The following is a 25863-nucleotide window of genomic DNA, read 5'->3' on the forward strand; positions in this document are numbered from 1 at the left end:
ATGTTTACAAACTCACTGACCTGCAGCAACGTGAACAGAGAGAATCACTTGGTTCATTGTTAGCGACCAGATATGCAAACTGTGCACAGACACCACCCCATCCACTGCTAAGATGAGCTCTTTCACACCATTGTAGCTCAGGTGCTTTGGCACACCTGCCAAGAGGAGAGAACAGGAGGCCGGGGTTAGTAGGTTATCTCATGAAATATAGCTCAGTGCAAAGACTAATTGGGGCTGCAAAGTCCTTACTAAAATACTACCTTGCCCTCTCCATCTATGGTTTCTCTTTTCAAATGTTTACAAAAGCAGATTCACCTGTTTCAAAGGTTTTGCCATCAGCTACAGATTCACAAAGAGCATTTGCAGATTTTACTCTGCAGCCATCAAGACAGTCATCACCCTTCACTTCCAGAGTGTATTATTTCCCCCAATTATGTTTGTAATTATCTGGAAAGCAAAGTGAAATCCCATGGGATTTGGTATTGAATAATCTTGGGTTGGCATTCTGACTACAACTATTGTGAATTTTAGCCAGCACTTGGAACTTCTCTAATCCTCAAAATATTTGTAGTAAAATAGGCATAATAAAAGCAATATGTAGTTAACAGAGTCCTTTGGGGACTCTGAAAACATCTCAGAAAACATCTGTCCTTTGTAAACTCTAATGCTATACAATTGTTAGTTATCTAACCAGTCCCTTAGCGAACTATGATAATAGGAGATCCTAATGTTATAATACCATCTCATTATTCTGTCTGTAGAATTTCTATCATTTTAAGTACAGTAGTAAGGGTTTACTATTCAAGCCGGAGAATGTAGTAGTTTGACTGTCATCATTGTTTCTAGAGGAATAGTGTGGGACATGCATGAAGATGGGGAGTTTGGCAGCCAGTCAGCTATGTTTTGGGGCTGAAGGAACTGGAGTGTCTCTACCTGGATATGGGAAGGTGAAGGGAAGTAGAATCACCGTTTTCAAACATTGCAAGGATTGTCACATAGATGATAGGATTTGAAAATATAAGGATATTTGCTTTGGCTGGCTACAGAGAGAAAAACCAAGTCAATGGTTGGTTAAAATCATAAAAGGTATCAGGTTGATATACGAATTTTTAAAAAATCAACTCAATTAGCACCACAGTGGTAAAGCCATTTGATACGATAGGTAAATCTCTGTCAACTAAAGATGATCCAAAGAGGATTCTGTAGAAAAGTTTTCTAAGGATAAACACCTTTTTAGCTTCCACTTCAATTATTATATACCTATAACACAAACACCTCATGTGTTGGTTGTAAATAAATATGCCTTGGCTCTATTAAAATTCTCCTAAAGAAAACATCTCTGGATGAGGCTCTGAAATCTATATGCTTTCAGAGTGGCTCTTGACCTTGGAGGCACATTAGTGTCACCAGAGATTTAAGAAATCCCAATGACCAAGTTAGACCCAAGACCAATTAAATCAGATTTTCTGGGGATAAGGCCAGCATCAGTATTTTGTTAACTCATTTGTTGATTCTAACAGAGCCAAAGTAGAGAACCATTGCACTAGTATTTACAAGCTACTGGGAAGCCCTACTTCGAAGTGGTTCTCAAGCTTGCCTACATGTTAAAAAAAAAAAAAAAAGCTAGCTTCTATTAAATCTGTCAAGATCTATCAAGAGATCTGTCAAGATCTATCAAGAGATCTGTCAAGATCTCTGGGTCTAGGGCCTGGGCATAAGTATTTTTCTAAAGCTTCTCGGATGATTGTAATGAGCTGCCAGATTAGAACCACTTTCTTAAAGGGAATAGGGAATTCTTAACCCTCCTTTTTCAGGATTTAAGAACCTTGCTCATAGGGATTCCCTCCTTGGAGCTAACTTAAAATTCAGTACAGTCTGAGTTTAGTTTTATCCCATTTTATATCTTTTCATAGAACAAACAGGTGGTCAACATGATTTTTTACTCTATGAGCTCCACAAAGTTCGGGGCACTCGAAACAAAGAAATTCTTGTCTCAGATTAGCCATAGAATGTGCATATAGTCATGGGTGAAAATGTTACACAATAATAAAATAATTAATAATACTAGCACCTTTATTGAGAACCTACTATAGGTCAAGGTTTGTGCTAAGCACTTTCTAGTAATGATCTTATTTAATAGTTATAAAACTTCAAGATCCAGTGTTAGAACTGTTTGACTGGAGAAGAAATTGGGAGTCAGAAGGGTTAAGAAGAATTTGTAAGGCCACATGGGTAAGTGGGATGCCAGACTCTAAGATCCCTCCTCTGGGTGTGAAGTGTTACGTAAGCATTAGACCCCAGGTATTGTAACCCAAAGGTGACAGTTATGCCTAAAGTGTCATCCCTGGAGAGTTTCCTTTGACCTTATGCTGTCATTTATCTGGGACTCTTGAGATGAAGTCAAGATCCCACTACCTCTTTTTTTCTTGCCTCCTTTTCTCACTTTACTTTTATGGAGAATGCAAGTCTACTCCTATTTATTTTCCTCTATGAAATAATACTGACAAGCAAGAGGACATGTTCCCATGGACCTCAGTGTTCATCACATCCTAGAAACCTTTTTCTTTCTGATGGAGAGCCTGCAAAAATATTAATGCATCCAGAAAAATACCCAAATTAGTGTTCCAAAAAATAATTACCCAGGCTAATAGGTATATGAAAAATCACTCACTAGGTTTCATAATTAAAGATTCACATATACAATCAATAAGATATAATATAATCACCTATCAGATTATAGGAGAACCAACAGTTTGATAATATCCAGTGATGGTGAGGTTGGGAAGAAATGAGCTCTCTCCTACACTGTTGGTGGGAAAAAAAAATTGATATGGTCTCTTTGGTAGAAATGACAGTATCTATCAAATTTTAAAAGGTCCATAACTTCTGAAACAGCAATACATGTCTAGGAATTATTCCACAGATATAAGTGCTAAGAATATAATTGAAGCATTATTTGTAATGTCCATCAATAAGCAAGTGGATGCTAACAATAGAATACTTTGTACCCATGAAAAAGAACGAGGTTATCTATGTATTTACTAATATGGAAAGATTCCTAGTTGAAAAAAGCAAGGTGCAGAACAAAACACGTGTATAATCTTGTTTGATGAAAAAAAGACATATACATATACACTATATATATATACACACACACACACACTCATGTATATAGACACACATATGTATACACATATTTAGGGTTTCCCTGGTGGCTTGGTGGTAAATAATCTGTCTGTCAAGCAGGAGACATAGGTTCAATCCCTAGGTTGGAAAGATCCCCTGGAGACGGAAATGGTAACCCACTCCTGTACTCTTGCTTGGGATGGGGTTGCAAAAGAGTCAGATACAACTTAGCAACAGCATACACATGTGTATGTGTGTGTGTGTGTTTTATTACATATACATATATGTGTAAATGCATAGATATTTTTGGAAAGATATAAGGCAATAGCAACCCACTCCAGTACTCTTGCCTGGAAAATCCCATAGATGGAGGGGCCTGGTGGGCTGCAGTCCATGGGGTCGCTAGGAGTCGGACACAACTGAGCGACTTCACTTTCACTTTTCACTTTCATGCATTGGAGAAGGAAATAGCAACCCACTCCAGTGTTCTTGCCTGGAGAATCCCAGGGACGGCGGGGCCTGGTGTGCTGCCGTCTATGGGGTCGCACAGAGTCAGACATGACTGAAGAGACTTAGCAGCAGCAGTAGCAGCATGTCACCTTTTACCTTATTAGTAGATGTTAGGGTTGAAGAATAAGATTGAGAATTTACAGGTGAAAAAATGGGGAGAAGTCTTATCATTTTATGCCTTTCCATTTACACATATATGTGTATGTATGCGTACAAGGGAAATCCATATATATATATACACACATATATATACATGTATATATGTATATATACACATACATATATATATATATGGGTTTCCCTTGTAGCTCAGCTGGTAAAGAATCCACCTACAATGCAGGAGATCCTGATTCAATTCCTGGGTTAGGAAGATCCCCTGGAGAACAGTAGGCTACCCACTCCAGTATTCTTGGGCTTCCCTGGTGGCTTAGACAGTAAAGAATCGGCCTGCCATGCGAGAGACCTGGGTTTGATTCCTGGGTTGGGAAGATCCTCGGGAGGAGGGCATGGAAACTCTCTTCAATATTCTTGCCTGAATTCCACGGACAGAGGAGCCTGGCATGCTACAGTCCGTGGGGTTGCAGAGTCAGACATGACTGAGCAACTAAGCACACAGCACACACACACACACACACACATATTTAAATTTTATCAAGTACAAATATTATTTTATGCTAACCTAATTTGAAAACCTAATTTAAAAATAAGTATATTTCATGTAGGAGTTACCTGCCTATCTGATAGGAATTTCAATAATTAGCTACACTTTTCCTTACATTAAAAAAAAGATAATCATGAGAGAAGAGCTGTACTGAGAGAGAACACCAAATATAGTCATCCTAAATTGTATATGCATTTGTCTCTTTTCAATAGCTTCTGTAAAAGCTGCAACAGCTGCAGCTCGGCACTCAGCCCCCAGGACAGGAGGTGGAATCATCTGGGACCTAAACAAATGCACTGTCCCCTGCCAAGCAAGGGCGTTCACTTGTCACACAAGGACTTTCGAGTCCGTTTCCTGTTTCACTGTGGCAGTAGCATCAACATCTTGTTAAAATTCAGATTTCTCAGGCCCCATCCCATCCAGGTCTACTGTCTCAGGAACTGTCTGGTGGGCCTCACAGTCTGTTTTAACAGACCCTCCAAGTGGTTCTGATGGCACTAATGTCTGAGAACTGCTGGCCTAGTCTAAGAAGCATTTTACCTTTTCAGTATCATAGTAGTTATAATGCTTCCCAAGAGACAGAGTTACACAATCTTTCTTAGGTAGTTTTCATGTTTTTAGGAATAAATGTATAATTTTGCTGTTTCTCCCTCACTGTTTATCTCTAGTATTTGTACATATTGCTTTTATACTATGCCATATGATACGATAATTGCTAGAGAAGAAATAGAAGCCAATTCTTTTTTATTTATTCCCATATGAATAAAACTCATAGTACTTGGATTCATAAAAATTCCTTATAAGCTTACATTTTCCTTATAATGCGGGCTCACAGTGAGCATGCCTTGAGGTCATTTCCTTTTGTGGTTATAGGGAAGAGAAAACACACATGCTGGAAATAATATGAAAATCACTCCTACCTTCCATGAGTAAGATGGAGAAGTCCTTTAAGATAGTGACGGTGCTGGCCAAAACCAGGCCAGAAAAGACGAATGTGCAGATCGGGTCGGCTATCTTATACTCTGGCTAGAAAAAAAAAGGAATTTCAGGTCTTTGAATCCAGGCCTCCCTGCAGAAAGACTGATTGATAAAATAAGTAAACGAGCATACTTCCTTCCTTTCCTGTCGCCCGTTCACCCTCCTGACACTTCCCATCCAAATCAGAGACAAGACTTCCTAAAGACATAATCCTTCTTCTAAGCTTTCAGCTCTCAATGACTAAAGAAAGGGAGACCATAAGACATGTTCTCCCTACAATTTAAGAAGTAAGGAGAGGGATTTTCCCAGTGGCTACCTTCCAGTGTTAGGAACTAAGGTTTGATCCCTGGTCAGGTAACTAAGATCCCACATGCCATGGAGCAACTAAGACCACACAGCGCAACTACAGAAAGCCTGCTCACTGCAATGAAAAGCCAGTGCTGCCAAATTCTTTAAATTAATGTATTTATTTTAATTGGAGGCTAATTACTTTGCAATATTGTGGTGGGTTTTGCCATACATCAACATGAATCAGCCTCAGGTATACATGTGTCCCCGATCCTGAACCTTCTTCCCACCTCCCTCCCCACCCCATCCCTCTGGGTTGTCCCAGTGCACTGACTTTGAGTGCCCTGCTTCATGCATCAAACTTGCACTCTATTTTACATATGGTTAGATACATGTTTCAATGCTATTCTTTCAGATCAGGAAAAGCCAGTGCTGCTAATTTTTTTTTAAATGAGGATAAAACAAAAAGTAAGAGGAGAGATATCCTTGAGTGCTCCCTCAAAAGGCCTTATTTAATGTCTCTCAAATTAATGGAAGTAGAGAGGATGGATGAAAATATGCACATATGGGCATAGTATTCAATGACTTTTCAGCCTTAATTATGATAAGAAAGGGAATCATCTGCTCAGAGGTTACATGTGACCAAGGTACAGCCAGAGCTTGGTCTTGGCAGATGGGGTCAGTTTATATCTTTCTCTCGTAAGTATGTTACAGACTCAAGATAGGCATCTTTGATACAGTCCAAAAAGTATTCACTGAGGCCTCATTCTCACACTGTTTCACCACTGGAGCCCTTGGCCTCAGGGTGAAACTTTTGCTATTCTGCCCTTGATGAAGTTCTGTGCCACAGAAAACTTTGTGCCTCATTACTTCCAAGAAACTCAGCCAGGGTGACCTTGATAAGAGTACTCTCAAACTCTACTCACCTGTACAACTTAAGCAATTTTGCCTTAAACTTAAAGCTTTCAGTGAGGATTTACTCAGTTGAATTCAGACATGTCTTTGTAATTTTTGTTTACATGTTTTAGTTTTTTAGTAAAACAGTAGAGTCCCTGCTAAATGGACAGTCATGATGCAAATGGGCAGAGATAAATGTCCCTCTCCTCCACTACCCACCTGCCTGTACCTCTGCCCTCACCCACCTCTTTTAGTTCTTGTTATTACCAGAGAGCTACAGTGAATATTTGTTTAGGGTCAGAGGCTCACCCAGATCTACTCCAGGTTTCCATTAACACAGTTCTTTTGGGAAAGAAGTTCTTTCCCTCCCATTGTGGAAGAGTCAGCCAACGGCTCTACCCTCCCCAGCCAAGCAACAGATACAAGACCCAGTCTACATCAATTGGGTTTCATTTCCCGGAAACATGAATTTTCAGCAGAGTGACAAGAAGAGGAAAAATAAATTAGCTGAATCACATTCATTTCAGGCTTCCCAAGTGGCTCAGTAGTAAAGAATTCACCCGCAAATGCAGGAGACGTGGATTTGATCCCTGGGTTGGAAAGATCCACTGGAGGAGGAAATGGCAACCCACTCTAGTATTCTTGCCTGGAAAATCCTATGGACCAAAGAGCCTGGTGGGCTACAGTTCATAGAGTTGCAAAGAGTTGGACACCACTGAGTGACTGAGCATGCACGCACACATGTACATTCATTTCAGCATGGTGCTTGGGACAGAAGTTGGATAGTTTCTGAAATCTGAATACCAAGTTTCCCTTATTTCTACCTTGCTTTCTTAGAAGAGTACCTCTAATAAATTTCAATCAATGAATCTGTTTGGCTTAAGTGAGCTAGAGACCTTTTCTGTTGCTTATAACCCAAGAACCCTAAGTTTTTCATGGTTCTGTTGCTGTCCACCTTAACCCCAGGACAAAAGAACTGCTTTCTTAAAAGACTGGCAGCCGTATAGTTAAAAACATTGCTCTTATGAATTAGGAAAATCTAAGGTTTCAAGCTTTGAATGTTTGTTTGTTTGCACCTTGTAAAGTAATTCGTGTAGGCAAATCGGCAGTCCACCCCCATTTAAAGTAATAATGGAGGGCCAGATCACGTACCACCTAATCTATAAAGTCACGGGAACAGGGAGTTGACTCCGACATACTCACCTTAAAGCAGATAACAAGCGCACTGGTTAACACACTGATGCTCTGAAATAGATCTCCAAGGGTGTGTACAAAAGCAGCTCTGACACTAGCGTTGGCTTGCACTTCTTTGTGATTGTGGGCAGGGTGTTTCTGGTGTAAAATCACACTTAGTCTGAAAGAAAAAACAATGTCCTTGGCACACATGAGATTAACCCTTAAAAATCTTTGCAGTATCATGTTGACGACAGCCTGTGTTATCCAAAATGGCAATGGATTGAAACATTGCTGCTTTATAATGGACTATTTTGGAGTAATTTTGAACACAGGGGTATCACAGAATTTTAAAATTTTCACACAAGGACAGACATTGAGGATTCATATCAGTTTTCTCTTTCTAATTAATGCTGTGCTGCGCTTAGTCGCTCAGTCATGTCCGACTCTTTGTGACCCCATGGACTGTAGCCCACCAGGCTCCTCTGTCCATGGGGATTCCCCAGACAAGAATACTGGAGTGGGTTGCCATGTCCTCCTGGAGATCTTTCCAACCCAAGGATCGAACCCAGGTCTCACGCATAGCAGGCAGATTCTTTACCCTCTGAGCCACCAGAGAAGCCCAGGAATACTGGAGTGGGTAGCCTATCCCTTTTCCAGGGATCTTCTGACCCAGGAATCAAACCGGGGTCTACTGAATTGCAGGCAGATTATTTACCAGCTGAACTACCAGGGAAGCCCAGTTTAATGCTACTGTGTTTCATTTTAAAAATAGAGAGTAACATCTATTAGGTAAATGCCAAGTATTTGACAAGGAGGAGGGGAAATATCATTTATCAAGTGTCTACCGAGCTAGACTTAAAGCTGAGCTTTGGTGGGAGCTTAATTAAATGTGCTGGTTTCAAATGCAAAAAGCAGCAAAAAGCAATACAACAAAATAAGCAGTGGATTTCATCAAGGTTGAATTTTTTAAACCTTTATTTTACTCAATTTTATTCATTTCCACTAGAACTTGAAATGTGAATAATTCCCTAATGGCCAATGATGAAAGTAATGTGCTTGTGTAAATACATAGCTATTTATCAAAACTGCAATATATTCATGTATATAAATGTTTTATATGTGTGTAACATATTGCAAAATTTAACATCTCTAATCCAATTCCAAGAGATTAGTAGTGGGCCCTATAAATTATGTACCCAATTCTGTTTATCTATTTTAGGAGTAATATCTCTTATGTTTTGCCTAGAAACACTTTCTGAGCATTTTAGAACAAAGGTGTAAAAAAATAATTTTTCAGTGCCACATACCCCAGTCTGTTTGCAGGTAAAGTGTCTATTAAATCTCAGGCCATCGTCACAAAGCAGAGTGACTTCTATTCATCAAGATTTGGTCATTACATAATCTACAGGTTTTATAGTGTTAGTGTTTGAGCAGAAATTCACCTTCTATTAGAAGCTACCATTTAAAGTTCTTCAGACAGCCGTGTATGCCTGGCAGTTTCTAGGCCTGCCATGTATGCTCATCCCATCATCATTCATTCTTTTACTCATTTTATATTTAAAAAAACTTATTTAGGGATTTTATATCCCAGGCACTGTTTAATACTTGGAGCATAACGGTGAAAACAGACATGGCCCCTCCCCATTATAACTTTAAGTATGATGGAGATGGCGGAGATTCTAAAAAGACACACATAAATGGAAAATTCTAATTATCCTGAGCCTATTAAGAACTGGTGCTACAGATAGTACAACAAGGGAGTCTGATTTAGTTAGACAGACAAAGCAATTGAGTTGAGTTTGAAAGGTTATACTAGAGTTAAATGGGCTAGGAGAGGAGGAAATGTTTCAGGCAGAGAAAACTTAGCCTTAAGGCTCTATCAATAATCTTCATCCTAGAAGCCCTTAGCAACTTCTGTTAGAATTTTCTGCCCTGATTTTGGGCTCCCAAGGAATAGATTTATTCCCAAATTATGGTTCAGATATCTCTGTAGTCAGACAATGAAGCATCTAGCACTTGAAATCTGTAATCCCAGTTCTCTAAGTAAACATTTTAGTCACTCAGTATGTTTATCCATAAAAATTACCTCCTTGTGCAGGGAAGTCAATGCTTTTCAATTCCCTGGTCTTTGTAAGTATGAAACTCACCTGCAATATTAGGCTCAGAGTTTGAAAGCAGTTGCAGTAAAAAGAAAATGTGGATGGTATCTATTCAGAAAGTCAGCCTCAGTCATCAAGGTGCCAGATTTATGTGGTAGTTAACTGGGTGCATCTTCATCTTTAGGCAGCATGGATACAGCCTATATGACAACTACTCCTGGGAAATTATTAATATTTTTATTGTTACTGCTGTCCTGGGGACATATTGTTCTTCTTAGGCAAAGATGATGACAGTCAGCAGGACATGTGGCCTGGCTTATTTGTCTCCTAGGAGTGATAGACTTGTATTGATCTCTCTATACTTTTTCTCCCACTGCCAATGTGAAATTCATGTCCAAGGTAACTGGGTGGAATTAGGGATCTCATCAGTGACAGCAGATCAAATACCACTCTTCTGATTGTTCATCTTAAAGATTTTGAGCAATGGGTCCCAAACTAAGAAGTAAGGAACTAAAGCAGGTACAAGGTCAGGATATGAGAGTACCTAGAGGAAGTTATTCAAAGTATGCATGCTTAGGTTCTTCTAATTCCAAGGACTCCTTTGTACCCTCTCTTAAAAACACAAAAACCTGCTTACAATGCCACTCTACTCTCTGTCTTCTTCACTTTTATGTGTGAACCTACCTGATTGCATGTATCATGTTTCATTGCAAGACAGGTGATACATATATGGTACCTGGGTTTCCTGTTGCTGCCATAACAAGTTACCATAAAGCCTTTGTGGCTTAGAACAACATAAATGTATTATCTTATCGTTCTGGAGGTTAGAAAGTGGGCAGGACCGCATTCCTTCTGGAGGTTCCGGGGGAAATTCATTTTCTTACCTTTTCCAGCTTCTAGAGGTCACTTCTGTTCATTGACTCCAGGCCCTTTCCTCCATCTTCAAAGTCAGCAATGCATCATCTTCTCTGCCCTCTGACCTTATACTTCCCTCTTTTAAGGATTTTTGTGGTTATGTTGGGCCTGTCTGGATAATCCAGGATAATCTGCCTGTCTCAAGATCCATCCTTAACCACATTTGCAAAGTTTCTCTTCCCATGTAAATTACACATTCAGGAGTTCCAAGGGTTAGAATGTGGAAACCCCTGAAGGGTCATTATTGTGTCCACCATAGATGGTAGGTAGGTAGGTAGATAGATAACAGAGTTTTAAGTAAGGTTACCCCAAATCAGACTATCAAATAGGAAAGAGCAAATCAACCAAAAAGGGTCAAAGTCCTGGCCTCAACTCCCCATTGTCATGAGTAATCAAATAGTTCATCTAAGAAGACCAGATCAATATGGCAATGATCAGATGTCCTATGAGAATGATTTAAGACTGCCTGGATAAGAGAATGGACCAATAGATGGAAACTAAAGAAAGAATTTAGCTAACACAGTTTAAGGAAGAATGTTCATGCAGTCATAATGATACAAAGATAAGATAGGTTGCTCTTGAGAGAAATAAATTCCCTGTTATTCTGTTAAAATATATATGAAACTAAACCATTTTATGGGGATATTGCAAAAGGGAATTCAAAAGTAGAAAGGGGCTGAAGTAAACAAAATTTATGATCCTTTCCAACCCAGGTCTCTAGGAAGCCATAATGTGTTCATGTAACAAAAACAGGAGAGGGGTAAGTCACATCCCACGTGGAACTGTCCATTTGTGTGAGAGAGTAGAATGGCTAGAAGCTCAATTCTGGGTTTGGTGGATCTATTTTCAAATCCTCCTCTGCACTACCTCAATGGCAATTTATTTAACCTTACTGAGCTTCAATTTCCTAATCTGTAAAGTATTTGTGTTGTGAACATTGAGCTTGATAATGTAGATCAAAAGATCTTAGCAGTCTCTGGCACACAGGAAGCACTCAAGATGATAGCTATTAGAAGTGGATATTAAAATGCACATTAACTAGCGCAAGCAGCCTGATCTTCGGTCATAGAGCCATTTGAACACTCTGTCAGGTCTCTACCATCCTCACAAGTGGAGGAATTAGAAACAAGCAATAACAACAACAAGCTTCATGGGCAGCGTGTGGGGCTACTTACATAATGTTGGCAGCCACTGCAGAGCTCGAAACGATGATCATCAGAGTCGCCTGGATCTGGTAACCGGAGTACAGCAGGCATTCACACGTCAGGTACACCAGCACGCCTGTCAGCACCCAGATGCACAGGATGGATAGCAGGGCCCCCAGGATCTCTAGGGATGCAAGCACACAGACACACATGCACAGAGAATCTGTGAACCACCTTAATCTCCCCAAGACTCGTGAGACGTTAATGCTCCACCTCCCCACCAAAGAAAAGAGGCCTCACAGCACTTTACTTAGTCATTTACAAAGCAGAAGTGTGGATGAATTTTAGTACTAAGATGAGTACTTTCTTGTTGCATTCATCAAATACTAGTTCATTATGTTTCATATTACTAAGTAATTTTCAGCAAATTTTTAAAGCATATTAATTGCTGCCTGCCCTTGCTGTTTTCCTGAGGGATTTTAATTTAAACAGGTGCTAAAATGATTGAAAGTTATTAAGAGATGAAATAATGAGACACAAAGGGTAAAATGTGTTTAGAAACTCTTAATTCTGCCATAAAACATTTACAACTTGTCAGCACTGTAAAACAGTAAAAAGGGAAGGTTTCAGAGGCTTAATGAAAATGAGTTTCATTTGCCAACTCAACTTACTATAAATACAGAGGCAAACTCCAAGGTATGTCAACACTCTAACTGCATTTTATGGGGAAGAGTAAGGAAGAAAAGTATCAGAATAGAGACATTTACATGAATATTTAAAGATAAGACAGTGTTCAAGCTTCCCACTGAGCAAAACATGCTTGCTTACTTAGAAGCTCCTTAACCCTCACCTTGATCTTTCACTCAACCTTTTAGATCAGTTCTAAAACCCTACAAGGCTCTAGAAACACTCTGTGAGTCAGTGGTCAGGCACATCCCATAATTTTGACCCTCCCCCCTTTTAAGTAGAGCAACACATCAAATTGCCAACATCTGCTGGATCATGGAAAAAGCAAGAGAGTTCCAGAAAAACATCTATTTCTGCTTTATTGACTATATCAAAGCCTTTGACTGTGTAGATCACAATAAACTGGAAAATTCTGAAAGAGATGGGAATACCAGATCACCTGACCTGCCTCTTGAGAAACCTGTATGCAGGTCAGGAAGCAACAGTTAGAACAGGACATGGAACAACAGACTGGTTCCAAATAGGAAAAGGAGTACGTCAAGGCTGTATATTGTCATCCTGCTTATTTAACTTCTATGCAGAGTACATCATGAGAAATGCTGGGCTGAAAGAAGCACAAGCTAGAATCAAGATTGCCAGGAGAAATATCAATAACCTCAGATATGCAGATAACACCACCCTTATGGCAGAAAGTAAAGAGGAACTAAAAAGCCTCTTGATGAAAGTGAAAGAGGAGAGTGGAAACTTTGGCTTAAAGCTCAACATTCAGAAAACGAAGATCATGGCATCTGGTCCCATCACTTCACGGGAAATAGATGGAGAAACAGTGGAAACAGTGTCAGACTTTACTTTGGGGGGCTCTAAAATCACTGCAGATGGTGATTGCAGCCATGAAATTGAAAGACGCTTACTCCTTGGAAGGAAAGTTATGACCAACCTAGATAGCATATTCAAAAGCAGAGACATTACTTTGCCAACAAAGGTCCATCTAGTCAAGGCTATGGTTTTTCCAGTGGTCATATATGGATGTGAGAGTTGGACTGTGAAGAAAGCTGAGCACTGAAGAATTGATGCTTTTGAACTGTGGTGTTGGGAAGACTCTTGAGAGTCCCTTGGACTGCAAGGAGATCCAACCAGTCCCTTCTGAAGGAGATCAGCCCTGGGATTTCTTTGGAAGGGCTGATGCTAAAGCTGAAACTCCAATACTTTGGCCACCTCATGCGAAGAGTTGACTCATTGGAAAAGATTCTGATGGTGGGAGGGATCGGGGGCAGGAAGAGAAGGGGACGACAGAGGATGAGATGGCTGGATGGCATCACTGACTCGATGGACGCGAGCCTGAGTGAACTCTGGGTGTTGGTGATGGACAGGGAGGCCTGGCGTGCTGCGATTCATGGGGTTGCAAAGAGTCGGACACGACTGAGCGACTGAACTGAACTGAACTATTTACTTCATGTATAACAGCTTGTACCTCTCAATCTCCTATCCCTATCATGCTCCACTCCCTTCCCTCTCCCCTACTTTGTTTTATCTTTTAGTTTCCACATATAAGTGGTATCATATAGTATTTTTCATTCTCTGTCTGTTTTATTTCACTTAGTAGAATGTCCTCCCTGCCCATCCATGTTGATGCAAATGGCAAATTTCCACTCTTGTTATGACTGAGTAGTATTCCACTGTGTGTGTGTATGTTTGTGTGTGTGTGTGCCCATCTTATCTTTATCACCTCATCTGTTGATGGACACTTTAGGTTACTTCCATATCATGAAAATTAAAATATTGTTGCTATGAACATTGGGTGCATGTATTAACATTATCTTTACCTAAACTCAGTTTTTATACTTAGCTTCTTCCTAAACAAAGTCATCCAGGAAATTATATGTTTGCTGTACTAGTTGATTTTTGTCTATATGTCTGTGAGGGTGCTGCCTAATATGGTAGCCATCAATCCAATGTGGCTATTTAAATTTAAAGTAAAATTAAATATCCAGTTTTTCACTAGCACTAGCCACATTTAAATTGCTCCATGGCCCCAGTGTACTATCTATTGTACAACATTTCTCTTGAAATAGAGGGTTCTGTTGAGCAGCCCTGGCCTTCTGGAGTGTCAATTCTCACTGACCTCCGTGGCCAGGAGGAGAAAGTTCAAGTAGCAATCTTAGTTCTGAGTCCTCCTTTTTTTTACAAAACAGCTTTGACCAATGGTATCAGAAAGGGTAAAATACATGTAAAAATTTATGAGCATCAGTGATGGGTACTCAGTCAAAGGTACATATTTTCCAAATGTAGCCCTATTAGGGACTGAAAAGCATCTTTAAATCACAATGTCACCAAGTCCTTTTATTGATGTTTATTTCCTCAATTCTCCCTCTCTTTCTCTGAATGTTAAAGGAAAGACAGTGCAAAACACCTCTGATGATAAATTGTTTGGCATGAAATTGTTGTTATTGTTCAGTCACACCAAATCATGTCCAACTCTTCGCAACTCCATGGACTGCAGCATGCCAGGCTTCTCTGTCCCTCGCCATCTCCCCGAGTTTACTCAACTTCATGTCCATTGCATCGGTGATGGCACTCAACCATCTCATCGCATGAAATTAGAACTTTCTATCATTCTAAGCACGAAAAACCACAGTTCATAATCACCAGGCTACAACCTGTGGTCTGCATCTAGCGGCACCTTTTAGTGAGGCTGTCTGTGTTAGCATGTTGGCCAAAGCTCTGCCTTCAGATCTGTTTCACGTTGATGTTCTCAACTGGTGTGAAAATATGGAGTTGCAACTCTTAGTATAAATGATTTTTACATTCAGCCAGAAACTCCTCTTATTCCTCTGACATAAGAAATTATACAAAGGAGGAGAAGTAGAGAGGCAGTATGTGTTGAAGAGATGGGTGGACTGTAAAATTAGCCACAGTAAAAATTTCCCAGACTGTAAAGCCTCATCATACCTGGTCCCCTTCCTAGACAAGAGCAAGCCATCACCCCATCAAAGACCCAGGTCTAAGAAAAGACAAAGAGTAAACTTTCCTCCCCTCTTCCTCCTCTTCCTTCTCCTTTTCTTGTGGTTGTTGATGGTTGTTTGAATAAGATATCCAGCTGAACCATCCACTGAATGGCTAAACGCCATGTGAACTGGAAAGTCCATATTCTATTCCCAACCCCTCTATGAGAAGTTCTTCAGTCTTTCCAACTCTCTGGGCTCTCTGTGCTTGATTTTGCAAAATGTCAGAAGCTTCACCCCGCCCTCTCTCCCAGATGCCAAGTCATTTAATGAATAGCATCATGGCTGTTACCACACACTGAGATTCTCGGGCTGAGGTGGCTGCTAAAAGGACGCAGGTGCTCCTGTTGTCCCATCGGAGTAGAGGTAGCCGCCATGAATCTGGCTCTTAGTGGAATTCGCACTGAGAGTACACATTCCCACATACACGTCTATTTCACTCTGTGCACCAGAGATGTGCCTCTAAGGGATTTTCAAACGAAGCTTCGCTTCAGCCCTTCCATTTTCATCCTTGATTGGACTCTGCTGCATTACTCTGCCTCACCGTGATGCTCACTCATTACTCTGCCTCACTGAGATGCTCAGTTGATGAACTATACCTGCTCGGCGCCATCCAAAAGTTAGCTGCTTGGAGGGGGGCTTTGATGACAGCCACAAGGAGAAGAGACTGAGCAGGAAACTGGTCAGGTCAACTAAGAGATGGGCAGCATCCGTGATGACAGCAAGACTCCCAGCAATGTGCCCACCTAGGGGATACAGAATAGGAAACGGGGTTAGGGCCCCACAGTGCCACCAGATCGTATGTGTACCAACCACAGTTTGGTGAAAACACCTCAGACTCACAGAACTGAAGACGAGAAAGGGTCTTAACTTGGATATAATCTACATCGTTTTGACAAGTAAGGAAACTGAGATTGAGAGAGTGAGTAAAATTTGAACATGTAGAAATGAATTGCACAAGAGAGGCCATTCCTGGGAGAGCTAAGGTACAGAGATTAGAAAGTGGGGCCCATTTGAAGAACATTCCAGTTAGATTAGAGCATAAGGGTTCAAAAGGGAAGTATAATAGGATGACAATGGAGAGGTGCAGGCTGGATTGAAAGGGTCTCCAGACTGAGGACCTGGACTTTGTCTGTAAACCGGATGACACAGTCTGGCCCACTGATGTGCTATTGTTTGATGTGTAATTTTATAGTCTTCACTTCTTCTGCTCCATTAGTTTATCTTAACCACCTGGGCTTGAAATGAATATTGGGGAGGTGTAAGAAGAAAGGACAGGCACCTCGCAATGAGATCCTTTTTAAAAATGTTTATTCTATATTGGAACATAGTTGATTTACAATGTTGTGTTAATTTCAGGTGGACAGCAAAATGACTTCATTGTTCATACACATATACCTATTCTTTTTCAGATTCTTTTCCCATATAGATTATTATGGAATATTGAGTAGAGTTCCCTGTGCCATACAGTAGGTCCTTATTGATCATCTAGCCTATATATAGTAGTGTGTTTATGTTAATCCCAAACTCCTAATTTATCTCCCCGCTACCTTCCCCTGGCTTCCCTGGTGGCTCAGACAGTAAAGCGTCTGCCTGCAACACAAGAGACCCAGGTTCAATCCCTGGGTCAGGAAAATCCCCTGGAGAAGGAAATGGCAACCCACTCTAGTATTCTTGCCTGGAAAATCCCATGGACAGAGGAGTTTGGTAGGCTACAGCCCATGGCGTCTCAAGGAGTCAGACACGACTGAGCAACTAACACATACACCTTCCCCCTTGGTAGCCGTAAGTTTATTTTCTGTGTCTGCAAGACTGTTTCTGTTTTGTAAATAGGTTCATTTGTATCATGTTTTTAGATTCCATGCATAAATAATATCATATGATATTTCACTTTCTCAGACTTACTTCACTTGGCATGATCATCTTGAATGCAGCAACAATCCAGTAACGCATAGGAAGGGAACCCAGACCATAGGAGACCTGCCTTGTTGTCTATTTGGTTTGTTCCTGCAGTTCCATTTAGTTCTCCATTGAGAAAAGACCTCCAACCTCTAAAACAGAAGTCAAAGAGCAGCTTTGTGTTTTCTCAAACAGGGCTTGTTGCTTGAGTGCAATAACCTTTACTGCTCTTGTTCCATCTTCCCAGCAAAGCGCTTCTGCTGATGGATTAGTCCTCCCAGAAGCTGTTTTTACCTTGTGTATTGCAAAGTGATGGAGTCTGTCAGTCATCAGCCCCTCCATCATCAGACTCACCTTGTCTCAACTAATGATTTTTAAAAATTACATATAAGGTTCATAATTGCAGTAATCCCCACAGATTGCTGGCTCTGGCTGTAGTTATTAACTGGTTTGTCAAAGTTTAATGGTCTGAAACAAAATCATCTTCGAGCTTGTTACTGAGCTGTCAGGGCAAAAATCAGAATGATTCATTAGCCAAAAAGCAACATTTTGCTAACAAATCAGTTGTCCTTCCAATTATCCTCTAATGTTGCTCTGTCTGCCAAACTTGGGCCTGATAATAAAGCTGTGTTAATAATGCATTATTTCTTCCCAGAGGAATGACTACATGCAGATAAGCACCATGCCACAGTCTTAGCAATGAATGATGGTGATGATTCTGTATGCTGGGCTAAAATCGTAGCTTCAGTCAAGGAAATGACATCTTATAGGAGTTCTTCCACAGACTCAACCGAGTCAGGAGGCACCTGGAAAGAAAAAGGACTTACTTTGGAAGAAGTATGTTTGTATGGAGACCCGGGAACTGAGAACAATTTTACAACCATCTGAGGTTCTTATAAGAACAATCCAGAAAACTATGGGCCTTCATGCTGAATCTTATGGAGTAAATTTTTAAGAGGTCATCTTGGCTGAACTGGCATTTGCTTCTGAAAGCATAGGGATATTATTGACAATTAATTGAATCAGCCTGGATGTATGGAGCCCTTATGGTGCACAGTGCAGGGGTAGGATGTACAAAGATAAATAAAGTGAAACGAAGCACAGGCCCTCTCTGCAGCGATCTCATCATTTGATGCTCACTGTCCAGAAGACAGGTGACATGAGCAAAGGGATCAGAAAGCCACTGTCACTGGGAGCCCTGAAGAACTTTCCACAGAAGGGATGAGTAAGAATTAACTAGAAAGGAAGTGTTTTTCAGGAAGAGATAAGAGCAGGAACCAAAACAGAGAGAAATGAAAGAACAGGGCACCTTCCTGAAAAGTAAAAGGGGTGAACCTTTGCCAACAAAGGTCCGTATGGTCAAAGCTATGGTTTTTCCAGTAGTCATGTACAGATGTGAGAATTGGACCATGATTAAGGCTAAGTGCTGAAGAATTGATGCTTTCCAATTGTCCAGGAGAAGACTCTTGAGAGGTCCCTTGAGAGATTCCAAGGAGATCAAACCAGTCAATCTTAAAGGAAATCACCTTGAATATTCATTGGAAGGACTGGTGCTGAAACTGAAGCTCCAGTACTTTGGCCACCTGATGCAAAGAGTTGACTCATTAGAAAAGACCCTGATGGTGGGAAAGATTGAAGGCAAAGGGAGAAGTGGGTGGCAGAGGATAAAATGGTTGGATAGCATTACTGACTCAATGGACATGAATTTCAGCACACTCCAGGAGATAGTGGAGGACAGAGGAGCCAGGCATGCTGCAGTCTATGTGGTCGCAAAGAGTCAGACATGACCTAGCAGCTAAACAACAGGAAGAGTGGAGTGTTGGAGGAATAATGGGCAACGAGACAGGAAGGGTGGCTTGGGCCCTTTGTAAGGTGTCACACGAGACACTAAAGGACTTGAATGATATCCCGTGGGAGAGAGGGATCTTTTTATGATTTTGAGGCAAGGTTATGGCATGCTCAGGTCTGTGTTTAAGCAGGAGATCTTTGCCAGTGATAGGAAGGATGACTCGGAGCCGGGAGAAGCTGGAGGTTAAGACACAGCAGGAATAGCCAAAGGGAACTGCAATACAGGCATGAAGCGAGGCAGCAACAGTCATATTCCTGGAGTACTTGACACAATGTAGGGAGCGAGGCAGTGAGATACTTACCATCTTCCCCAGCCTGATGCCAGCTCTGTATTCCTGTCCAGCAAGCTAGTGCTTCCTCCATCCTTGCTTAACTCTTAACAGTCCTACCTCAGGATGTCTTTTCCTGGCCACTCTCGTTTTCTTGCAGAAATGGCCATACTTGAGCTTACTTTGGCCACCTCATGCGTTTGGCCACCCCATGCGAAGAGTTGACTCATTGGAAAAGACTGATGCTGGGAGGGATTGGGGGCAGGAGAAGAAGGGGACGACAGAGGATGAGATGGCTGGATGGCATCACTGACTCGATGGACGTGAGTCTGAGTGAACTCCGGGAGTTGGTGATGGACAGGGAGGCCTGGCATGCTGCGATTCATGGGGTCGCAGTCAGACATGACTGAGCAACTGAACTGAACTGAACTGAACTGAGCTTACTTCTGTGGATTCTCTGTGTCTGTATGTCTGTCTTCTTAAATACAGGTGCATATTTACATATGCAATATAATTCTGCTTAATGGCCTTTCTACAATTAGGACCTTTCACCAGCAATCAGAAAGTATTCCAATTCAGTAGGTTCAGAGGCCCATTCACAGTGGACACACTGATTCTTGTGGCCTCCTTTAATTCCTTCTTCCTCTCTGCTCTGTACCCTGTGGCCAGTTCTTTCTTTAAACACAGCTCTATGACCTTGTTCTCTCCTGTTTTAACTGTCAGTTACTCCCCAAGGCCTACAGAATAAATCCAGATTCCTCAGCCAGGCTACTCAGCCTTCTGGAACCCTCAACCACCATTCTAGTTTCATTCTCCACTAATCATGTTGTACCCCGTACTACTGCCTCAGGTTCTCTCAGTTGTTAAGTCATAAACACCCAATGCAAACTGCTTTAAACAGCAAAGTGATCATTTATTGGCTCAAATAACAGAATAAATCTGGGTGGGATTGGATCAGGTACAGCCTAATCGTAAGGTTCAAAAAATTTTGTTGGGGCTCTGCTCTGGCTCCGATTATTGCTTTTTATTTTTCTGCTGAAGGCAAACTTTCTCCCCTTCAGCAAAAAAAAAAGTGGGTCTCTGAGTTTATATCATTTCAGCATAGTATTTTAAAGGAGAACAAGAGAGCTTTTCCCCAAATCTCTTTGTATAAAGACCCAGAGACCCCAATTTATCCAGCTTGGCATCTCACATCCCACTGTGCCTGTGAACTTGAAGTGCTGGGGCCAGAAGGACCAGAGCTGCCACCAGGACAATAAGTATGAGAAAACCTTATTGGACAGGTAATGCCAGTCTGCTGCAAACAGGGGCACCGAAATATAGCTACACATCAGAATCACTTGACTTGCTTTGTAAGCACAGAGATTTCTTGTCCTGATGCTGACCTAACCACTCAAAATCTTTCCAGGTGAAACTGGTATTTATGATCTCCTGGGCCACATGCAAGCCCCTGAATGTGAAATCCCCTTCTCATCTCCCTCTTTGCCACCTTTCAATTCCTATTCATCCTTCAAGGCCTTGTTCATACCCATATCCTGCAGGAGGACCTTCCAGATTCCCAAAAGTCATCTGATAACACTACTTGCTTTCTCTGACTTGGTCAGAAAAGGTTTTAGAAAGGCGGTGAGCTGTGAGTTGGGATCTTGAATGATGGTCAGGGTTTTGACGAGTAGAGAGAATGAGAGCGCTTTTCCATATAAATCAAAAGGTATAAGCAAAGGTTACAGAGACCTTAAAGTGCAATGCTTATTTTGCATAGAATGAGTAAATAGCTGAAACAGAAGAAACGTCATATAGGGAACTAATAAATGTAGAAGACTGATAGTTTGGCAGCCAGATGGTGGAATAAAGTAGAATTTTTCACTTTGTCCAGGATGCCAGAGTTTTCCAATGTACTGATCTCTTTTCACTTGGGGCAGCCAAGTAGAGCTTAACACAGAGAAAGCCCCTGAGTCAGCCTCTTTCTGCTGCAAGGATACCTGTCAGTTTATCTCTGTGCTCAGGAAAATTTCCTGTGTTTGCCGTGATGGGGAAAAGGTTGTGAAGGACTGAAATGGCAAAGGTGAGCCACTGGAGAATTTTGAAGACAGAATTAATACAAAGAGAGCAATGTTTTAGGAAAATTAGCTCAATATCAATACAATTCAAATTCCAAATGATTTTCTGTCAGTAGCCATTGAATTCCTTTACTGACAACATCACTTTCTTCTGACTCTAAAGCCAGATTTGAACTCATACACTAATGATTAGAAATGAAAAGGAAAGGAAGAGATTGATTTGCTTTCTCAAAGTGAGTAGCTTCTCATTTCCCCTCCAAAAATATGTCATTTTAGACACAAAGTGACAGGGCATGGAAAGGTACAAAGAGGAAACTGAGTTTTGTGAATGAGAGACCATCTCATTCCAGAATATTAATTAGACATCACCCGGGGAGAGTATGTGTCTGTTCTCAACATCCACATGATTTCAGGGCAAAGCAATAGAAGAAATTAGTGGAGAAAACAAGGCAGTTTATGCATCCTGAGAGGTGTGTTCACATGGGGGTGGTGTGTGTGTGTGTGTTCAGTCGCCAAGTCATGTCCAACTCTTTGCAATCCCATGGACTGTGGTACGCCAGGCTTCCCTGGTTGCTTAGATGGTATGGGGTGGGATGGGACCGGTACTTTATCTTTAAGGCTATGAATTTCCAGAATATCACTTTTTCATATCATGTTTCAAATGGATTCTGTTTTTTAGATTTTCTGTTTTGTTGATCTCTTATACAAGCAACTGAAAATTATGACAATCTCATGAATTTCCTTAATAAAAAAAGAATACCTCTCTAGTATAGATATCAATGGATTTCCAGAGGGAACTTTCCAGATTGGAGCTGCTAAAAGTAACTTCTTGGCAGCTCTATCAGGTTATTAAGTCATTCATTCAAAAGACTTACCCTGGCTCTAGAAATTATATGGCATTAATTTTTTTAATTTGACTAGAAGGTTATTTACCAACTCTGGATTCATCTTGTATTTGATTAAGGGCCTAGGCTCTCTTCCCTGAAGCTGGGAAAGATTGAGGGCAGAAGGAGAAGAGGGCATCAGAGGATGAGATGGCTGGATAGCATCACCAATGCAATGGACATAAACTTGGGCAAACTTTGGGGGATGGCATGCTGCAGTCCATGGAGTCGCAAAGAGTTAGACACAACTGGGTGACTGAACAACAACAACAAGCTCTCCTCAAGTTTTCTAGTTTTCAAAAGCTATGAAAGTCTATGTGTATAGGTCAGAAGACTCAGTAGCTTGAAGAAACAAATTAATTCTGATTGCTTGCTATTGTAGTACAAAAAAAAATAGCTTAGCAAATTCTCCTTTAGTCTTAGATTATTATTAATTTAGCACCCATTTGGGGTAATAAAGAGAAAATGAAGCCAAAATATCACTAAGAGAATGTAACAAGTAATAGTGGTAAGAGTGGTATTGAAAAATGAAACTGTTAGTTGCTCAGTCATGTCTAACTCCTTGTGACTACCTGGACTGTAGCCTGCAGGCTCTTCTGTCCATGGAATTCTCCAAGCAAGAATTCTGGAGTGGGTAGCCATTCACTGCTCCAGGGGATCTTGCCAACCCAGGGATCAAATCCAGGGATCAACCCCAGGTCTCCCACATTGCAGGCAGATTCTTTACCATCTAACCCACCAGAGAAGCCCCAGACGTACTAGTAGCTTATGGCAAAAACCATATACGTGGTTTATAACGTTATTTTAAATTATTTTGGTAAAAAAATTATAAATAACATAGCATACCCAAACCTTTAGATTGTTAACTATACATAGCTTTGTTATTAATAAAAAATGATACAAATATATTAAATAGGAATATAACTTAAGATATTAAAAGATGCAATAAGACTAAAGCTCTGACAAAAGAAACATAGAGGAAGTAAAAATATTTTTAAAGCCAAGGATTGTGAATTAGAAAACAGAAGGAAAATTAAAATAATATATTCAATAAAAATATTTACCAATAAAATAAATAGACACCTGCTATATGCAGGTCAGGAAGCAACAGTTAGAACTGGACATGGAACAACAGACTGGTTCCAAACAGGAAAAGGACTACGTCAAGGCTGTATATTGTCACCCTGCTTATTTAACTTCTATGCAGAGTACATCATGAGAAACGCTGGGCTGGAAGAAGCACAAGCTGGAATCAAGATTGCCGGGAGAAATATCAATAACCTCAGATATGCAGAAGACACCACCCTTATGGCAGAAAGTAAAGAGGAACTAAAAAGCTTCTTGATGAAAGTGAAAGAGGAGAGTGAAAAAGTTGGCTTAAAGCTCAACATTCAGAAAACAATGATCATGGCATCTGGTCCCATCACTTCATGGGAAATAGCTGGGGAAACAGTGGAAACAGTGTCAGACTTTATTTGGGGGGGCTCCAAAATCACTGCAGATGGTGATTGCAGCCATGAAATTAAAAGACGCTTACTCCTTGGAAGGAAAGTTATGACCAACCTAGATAGCATATTGAAAAGTAGAGACATTACTTTGCCAACAAAGGTCCATCTAGTCAAGGCTATGGTTTTTCCAGTATGTGTATGAATGTGAGAGTTGGACTGTGAAGAAAGCTGAGTGCTGAAGAATTGATGCTTTTGAACTGTGGTGTTGTAGAAGACTCTTGAGAGTCCCTTGGACTGCAAGGAGATCCAACCAGTCCATCCTAAAGGAGATCAGTCCTGGGTGTTGTTTGGAAGGACTGATGCTAAAGCTGAAACTCCAGTACTTTGGCCACCTCATGCGAAGAGTTGACTCATTGGAAAAGACTCTGATGCTGGGAGGGATTGGGGGCAGGAGGAGAAGGGGATGACAGAGGATGGGATGGCTGGATGGCATCACCGACTCGATGGACGTGAGTTTGAGTGAACTCTGGGAGTTGGTGATGGACAGGGAGGCCTGGCGTGCTGTGATTCATGAGGTCACAAAGAGTCGGACACGACTAAGCGACTGAACTGAACTGAAGTTAAAATTAAGGAAAAGAAGTAAAAATATATAGACAGTATTAAAATGAGAAAGGAACTGGATTAAAGAGAATACCAATATGAGACTATCATGTTCCATTGTAATAATAAATTTTACAATTTCTGAGATGAATCAATTTAGGGATTTATAAATAACCAAAATTTACTCAAGAAGTAGAAATTTTTAATATGTCCGTGAATGAGAAAGAAGCTAAAATATATCAAAAGACTGTATCCAAGAATGTCTCTGAAGTTAGAAAATTTATTAGGGAGTTCTTAAAAAAGAAAGAATAATTTCAATGCCATATAAACTTTTAGCTTTTTTATATAAAAAGGAAATTATTGAAACTAAATTTTTCATTTCAATATGCATAATTCAGATTCAAAAACCTAGGAAAGTAGTTCCAAACAGAAAGCTATAGTTAAATTTCAATGATGAAAAAAGGTATAAAAATCCTAACAAAAATATCAGTGACTCAGATTGAGCAATGCATTGAAAGGATGGTCCACCAAGTCAAGTTCAGAGGCACCATATGGAACCCTAAGAACATAAGCTATGGAATTCAAACTGCCTGCCACTGATAGGTATGTTACTAAAGTCAATACTTTACTCTTTGTGCTTCAGATTTATGGTCTATAAACTGCAATTTATAATAGGACCTATCTCTCAGGAATGTCATCAAGGTTAAGTAAGGTAATTTCATGGAAAGCACTCATCACCGCTCCCAGCACATAGTAAGCATAAATAGATATTAGCTGTTTTCATCATAATGTCAGAAATGCATGGTGATCTCTTAATATAATGCACATCGACAATAGGCCAAACGTTTTAAAACAGAAAGAACTTAAAAGGTTTTTGATAAAAGGCAATACTCATCCTTGATTATTTGTTAACCATTAAAAAACTAGGAGGACAAGAAGAATACTTTGTTAACATAATAAAAATACTTAACCCCTCAGGAAATATTTCACTTAACAGTTAAATAGTTGAACATATGTGTTGATTTAACATATTATTTAACATGATAAAAATATGAAACATACAGAAGAGAAATAACTATTGAAAGCAAGGAGAAATGAACATTTTTGCACAAAAGAGGGTTATCTCTTGGAATGGGGAGGAGGGATGACAGGAACAAGGAAAATTAACTGAGATACATTTAGAATGGCAATAGTTCAAATACATTATTGAATTCAAAGTGAATATACAAAATGAAAACTTTCCAAAATACAATAAGTAACGAGCTATGAAGCAGGATGTGAGAAAAGGGAGACCCCACTCACCTCTGGAAAGAATAAACCACACACAAAAAAATACTATAAACCTAGCAAGAAATAGATTGTCCATGTCTTTAA

The 25863-nt window shown here is 40.4% G+C and overlaps 1 protein-coding gene across 1 annotated transcript in view; it reads right to left on the minus strand.

Annotated features, from left to right (window-relative positions):
• SLC30A8 (solute carrier family 30 member 8) overlaps window positions 1-25863 on the minus strand; it is a 39733-nt gene that overhangs the window by 1414 nt on the left and 12456 nt on the right. The window contains exons 3-7 of the mRNA XM_040261801.1: window positions 16084-16230; window positions 11826-11979; window positions 7664-7814; window positions 5218-5323; window positions 21-155 (exon numbers count right to left, since the gene is read on the minus strand). Of these exons, the coding sequence (XP_040117735.1) occupies window positions 21-155; window positions 5218-5323; window positions 7664-7814; window positions 11826-11979; window positions 16084-16230 (693 nt within the window). The remainder of the gene's footprint in view (window positions 1-20; window positions 156-5217; window positions 5324-7663; window positions 7815-11825; window positions 11980-16083; window positions 16231-25863) is intronic.

The sequence above is a fragment of the Oryx dammah genome, unplaced genomic scaffold, assembly GCF_014754425.2.
Source record: "Oryx dammah isolate SB20612 unplaced genomic scaffold, SCBI_Odam_1.1 HiC_scaffold_19, whole genome shotgun sequence".
NCBI classification, from domain to species: domain Eukaryota; kingdom Metazoa; phylum Chordata; class Mammalia; order Artiodactyla; family Bovidae; genus Oryx; species Oryx dammah.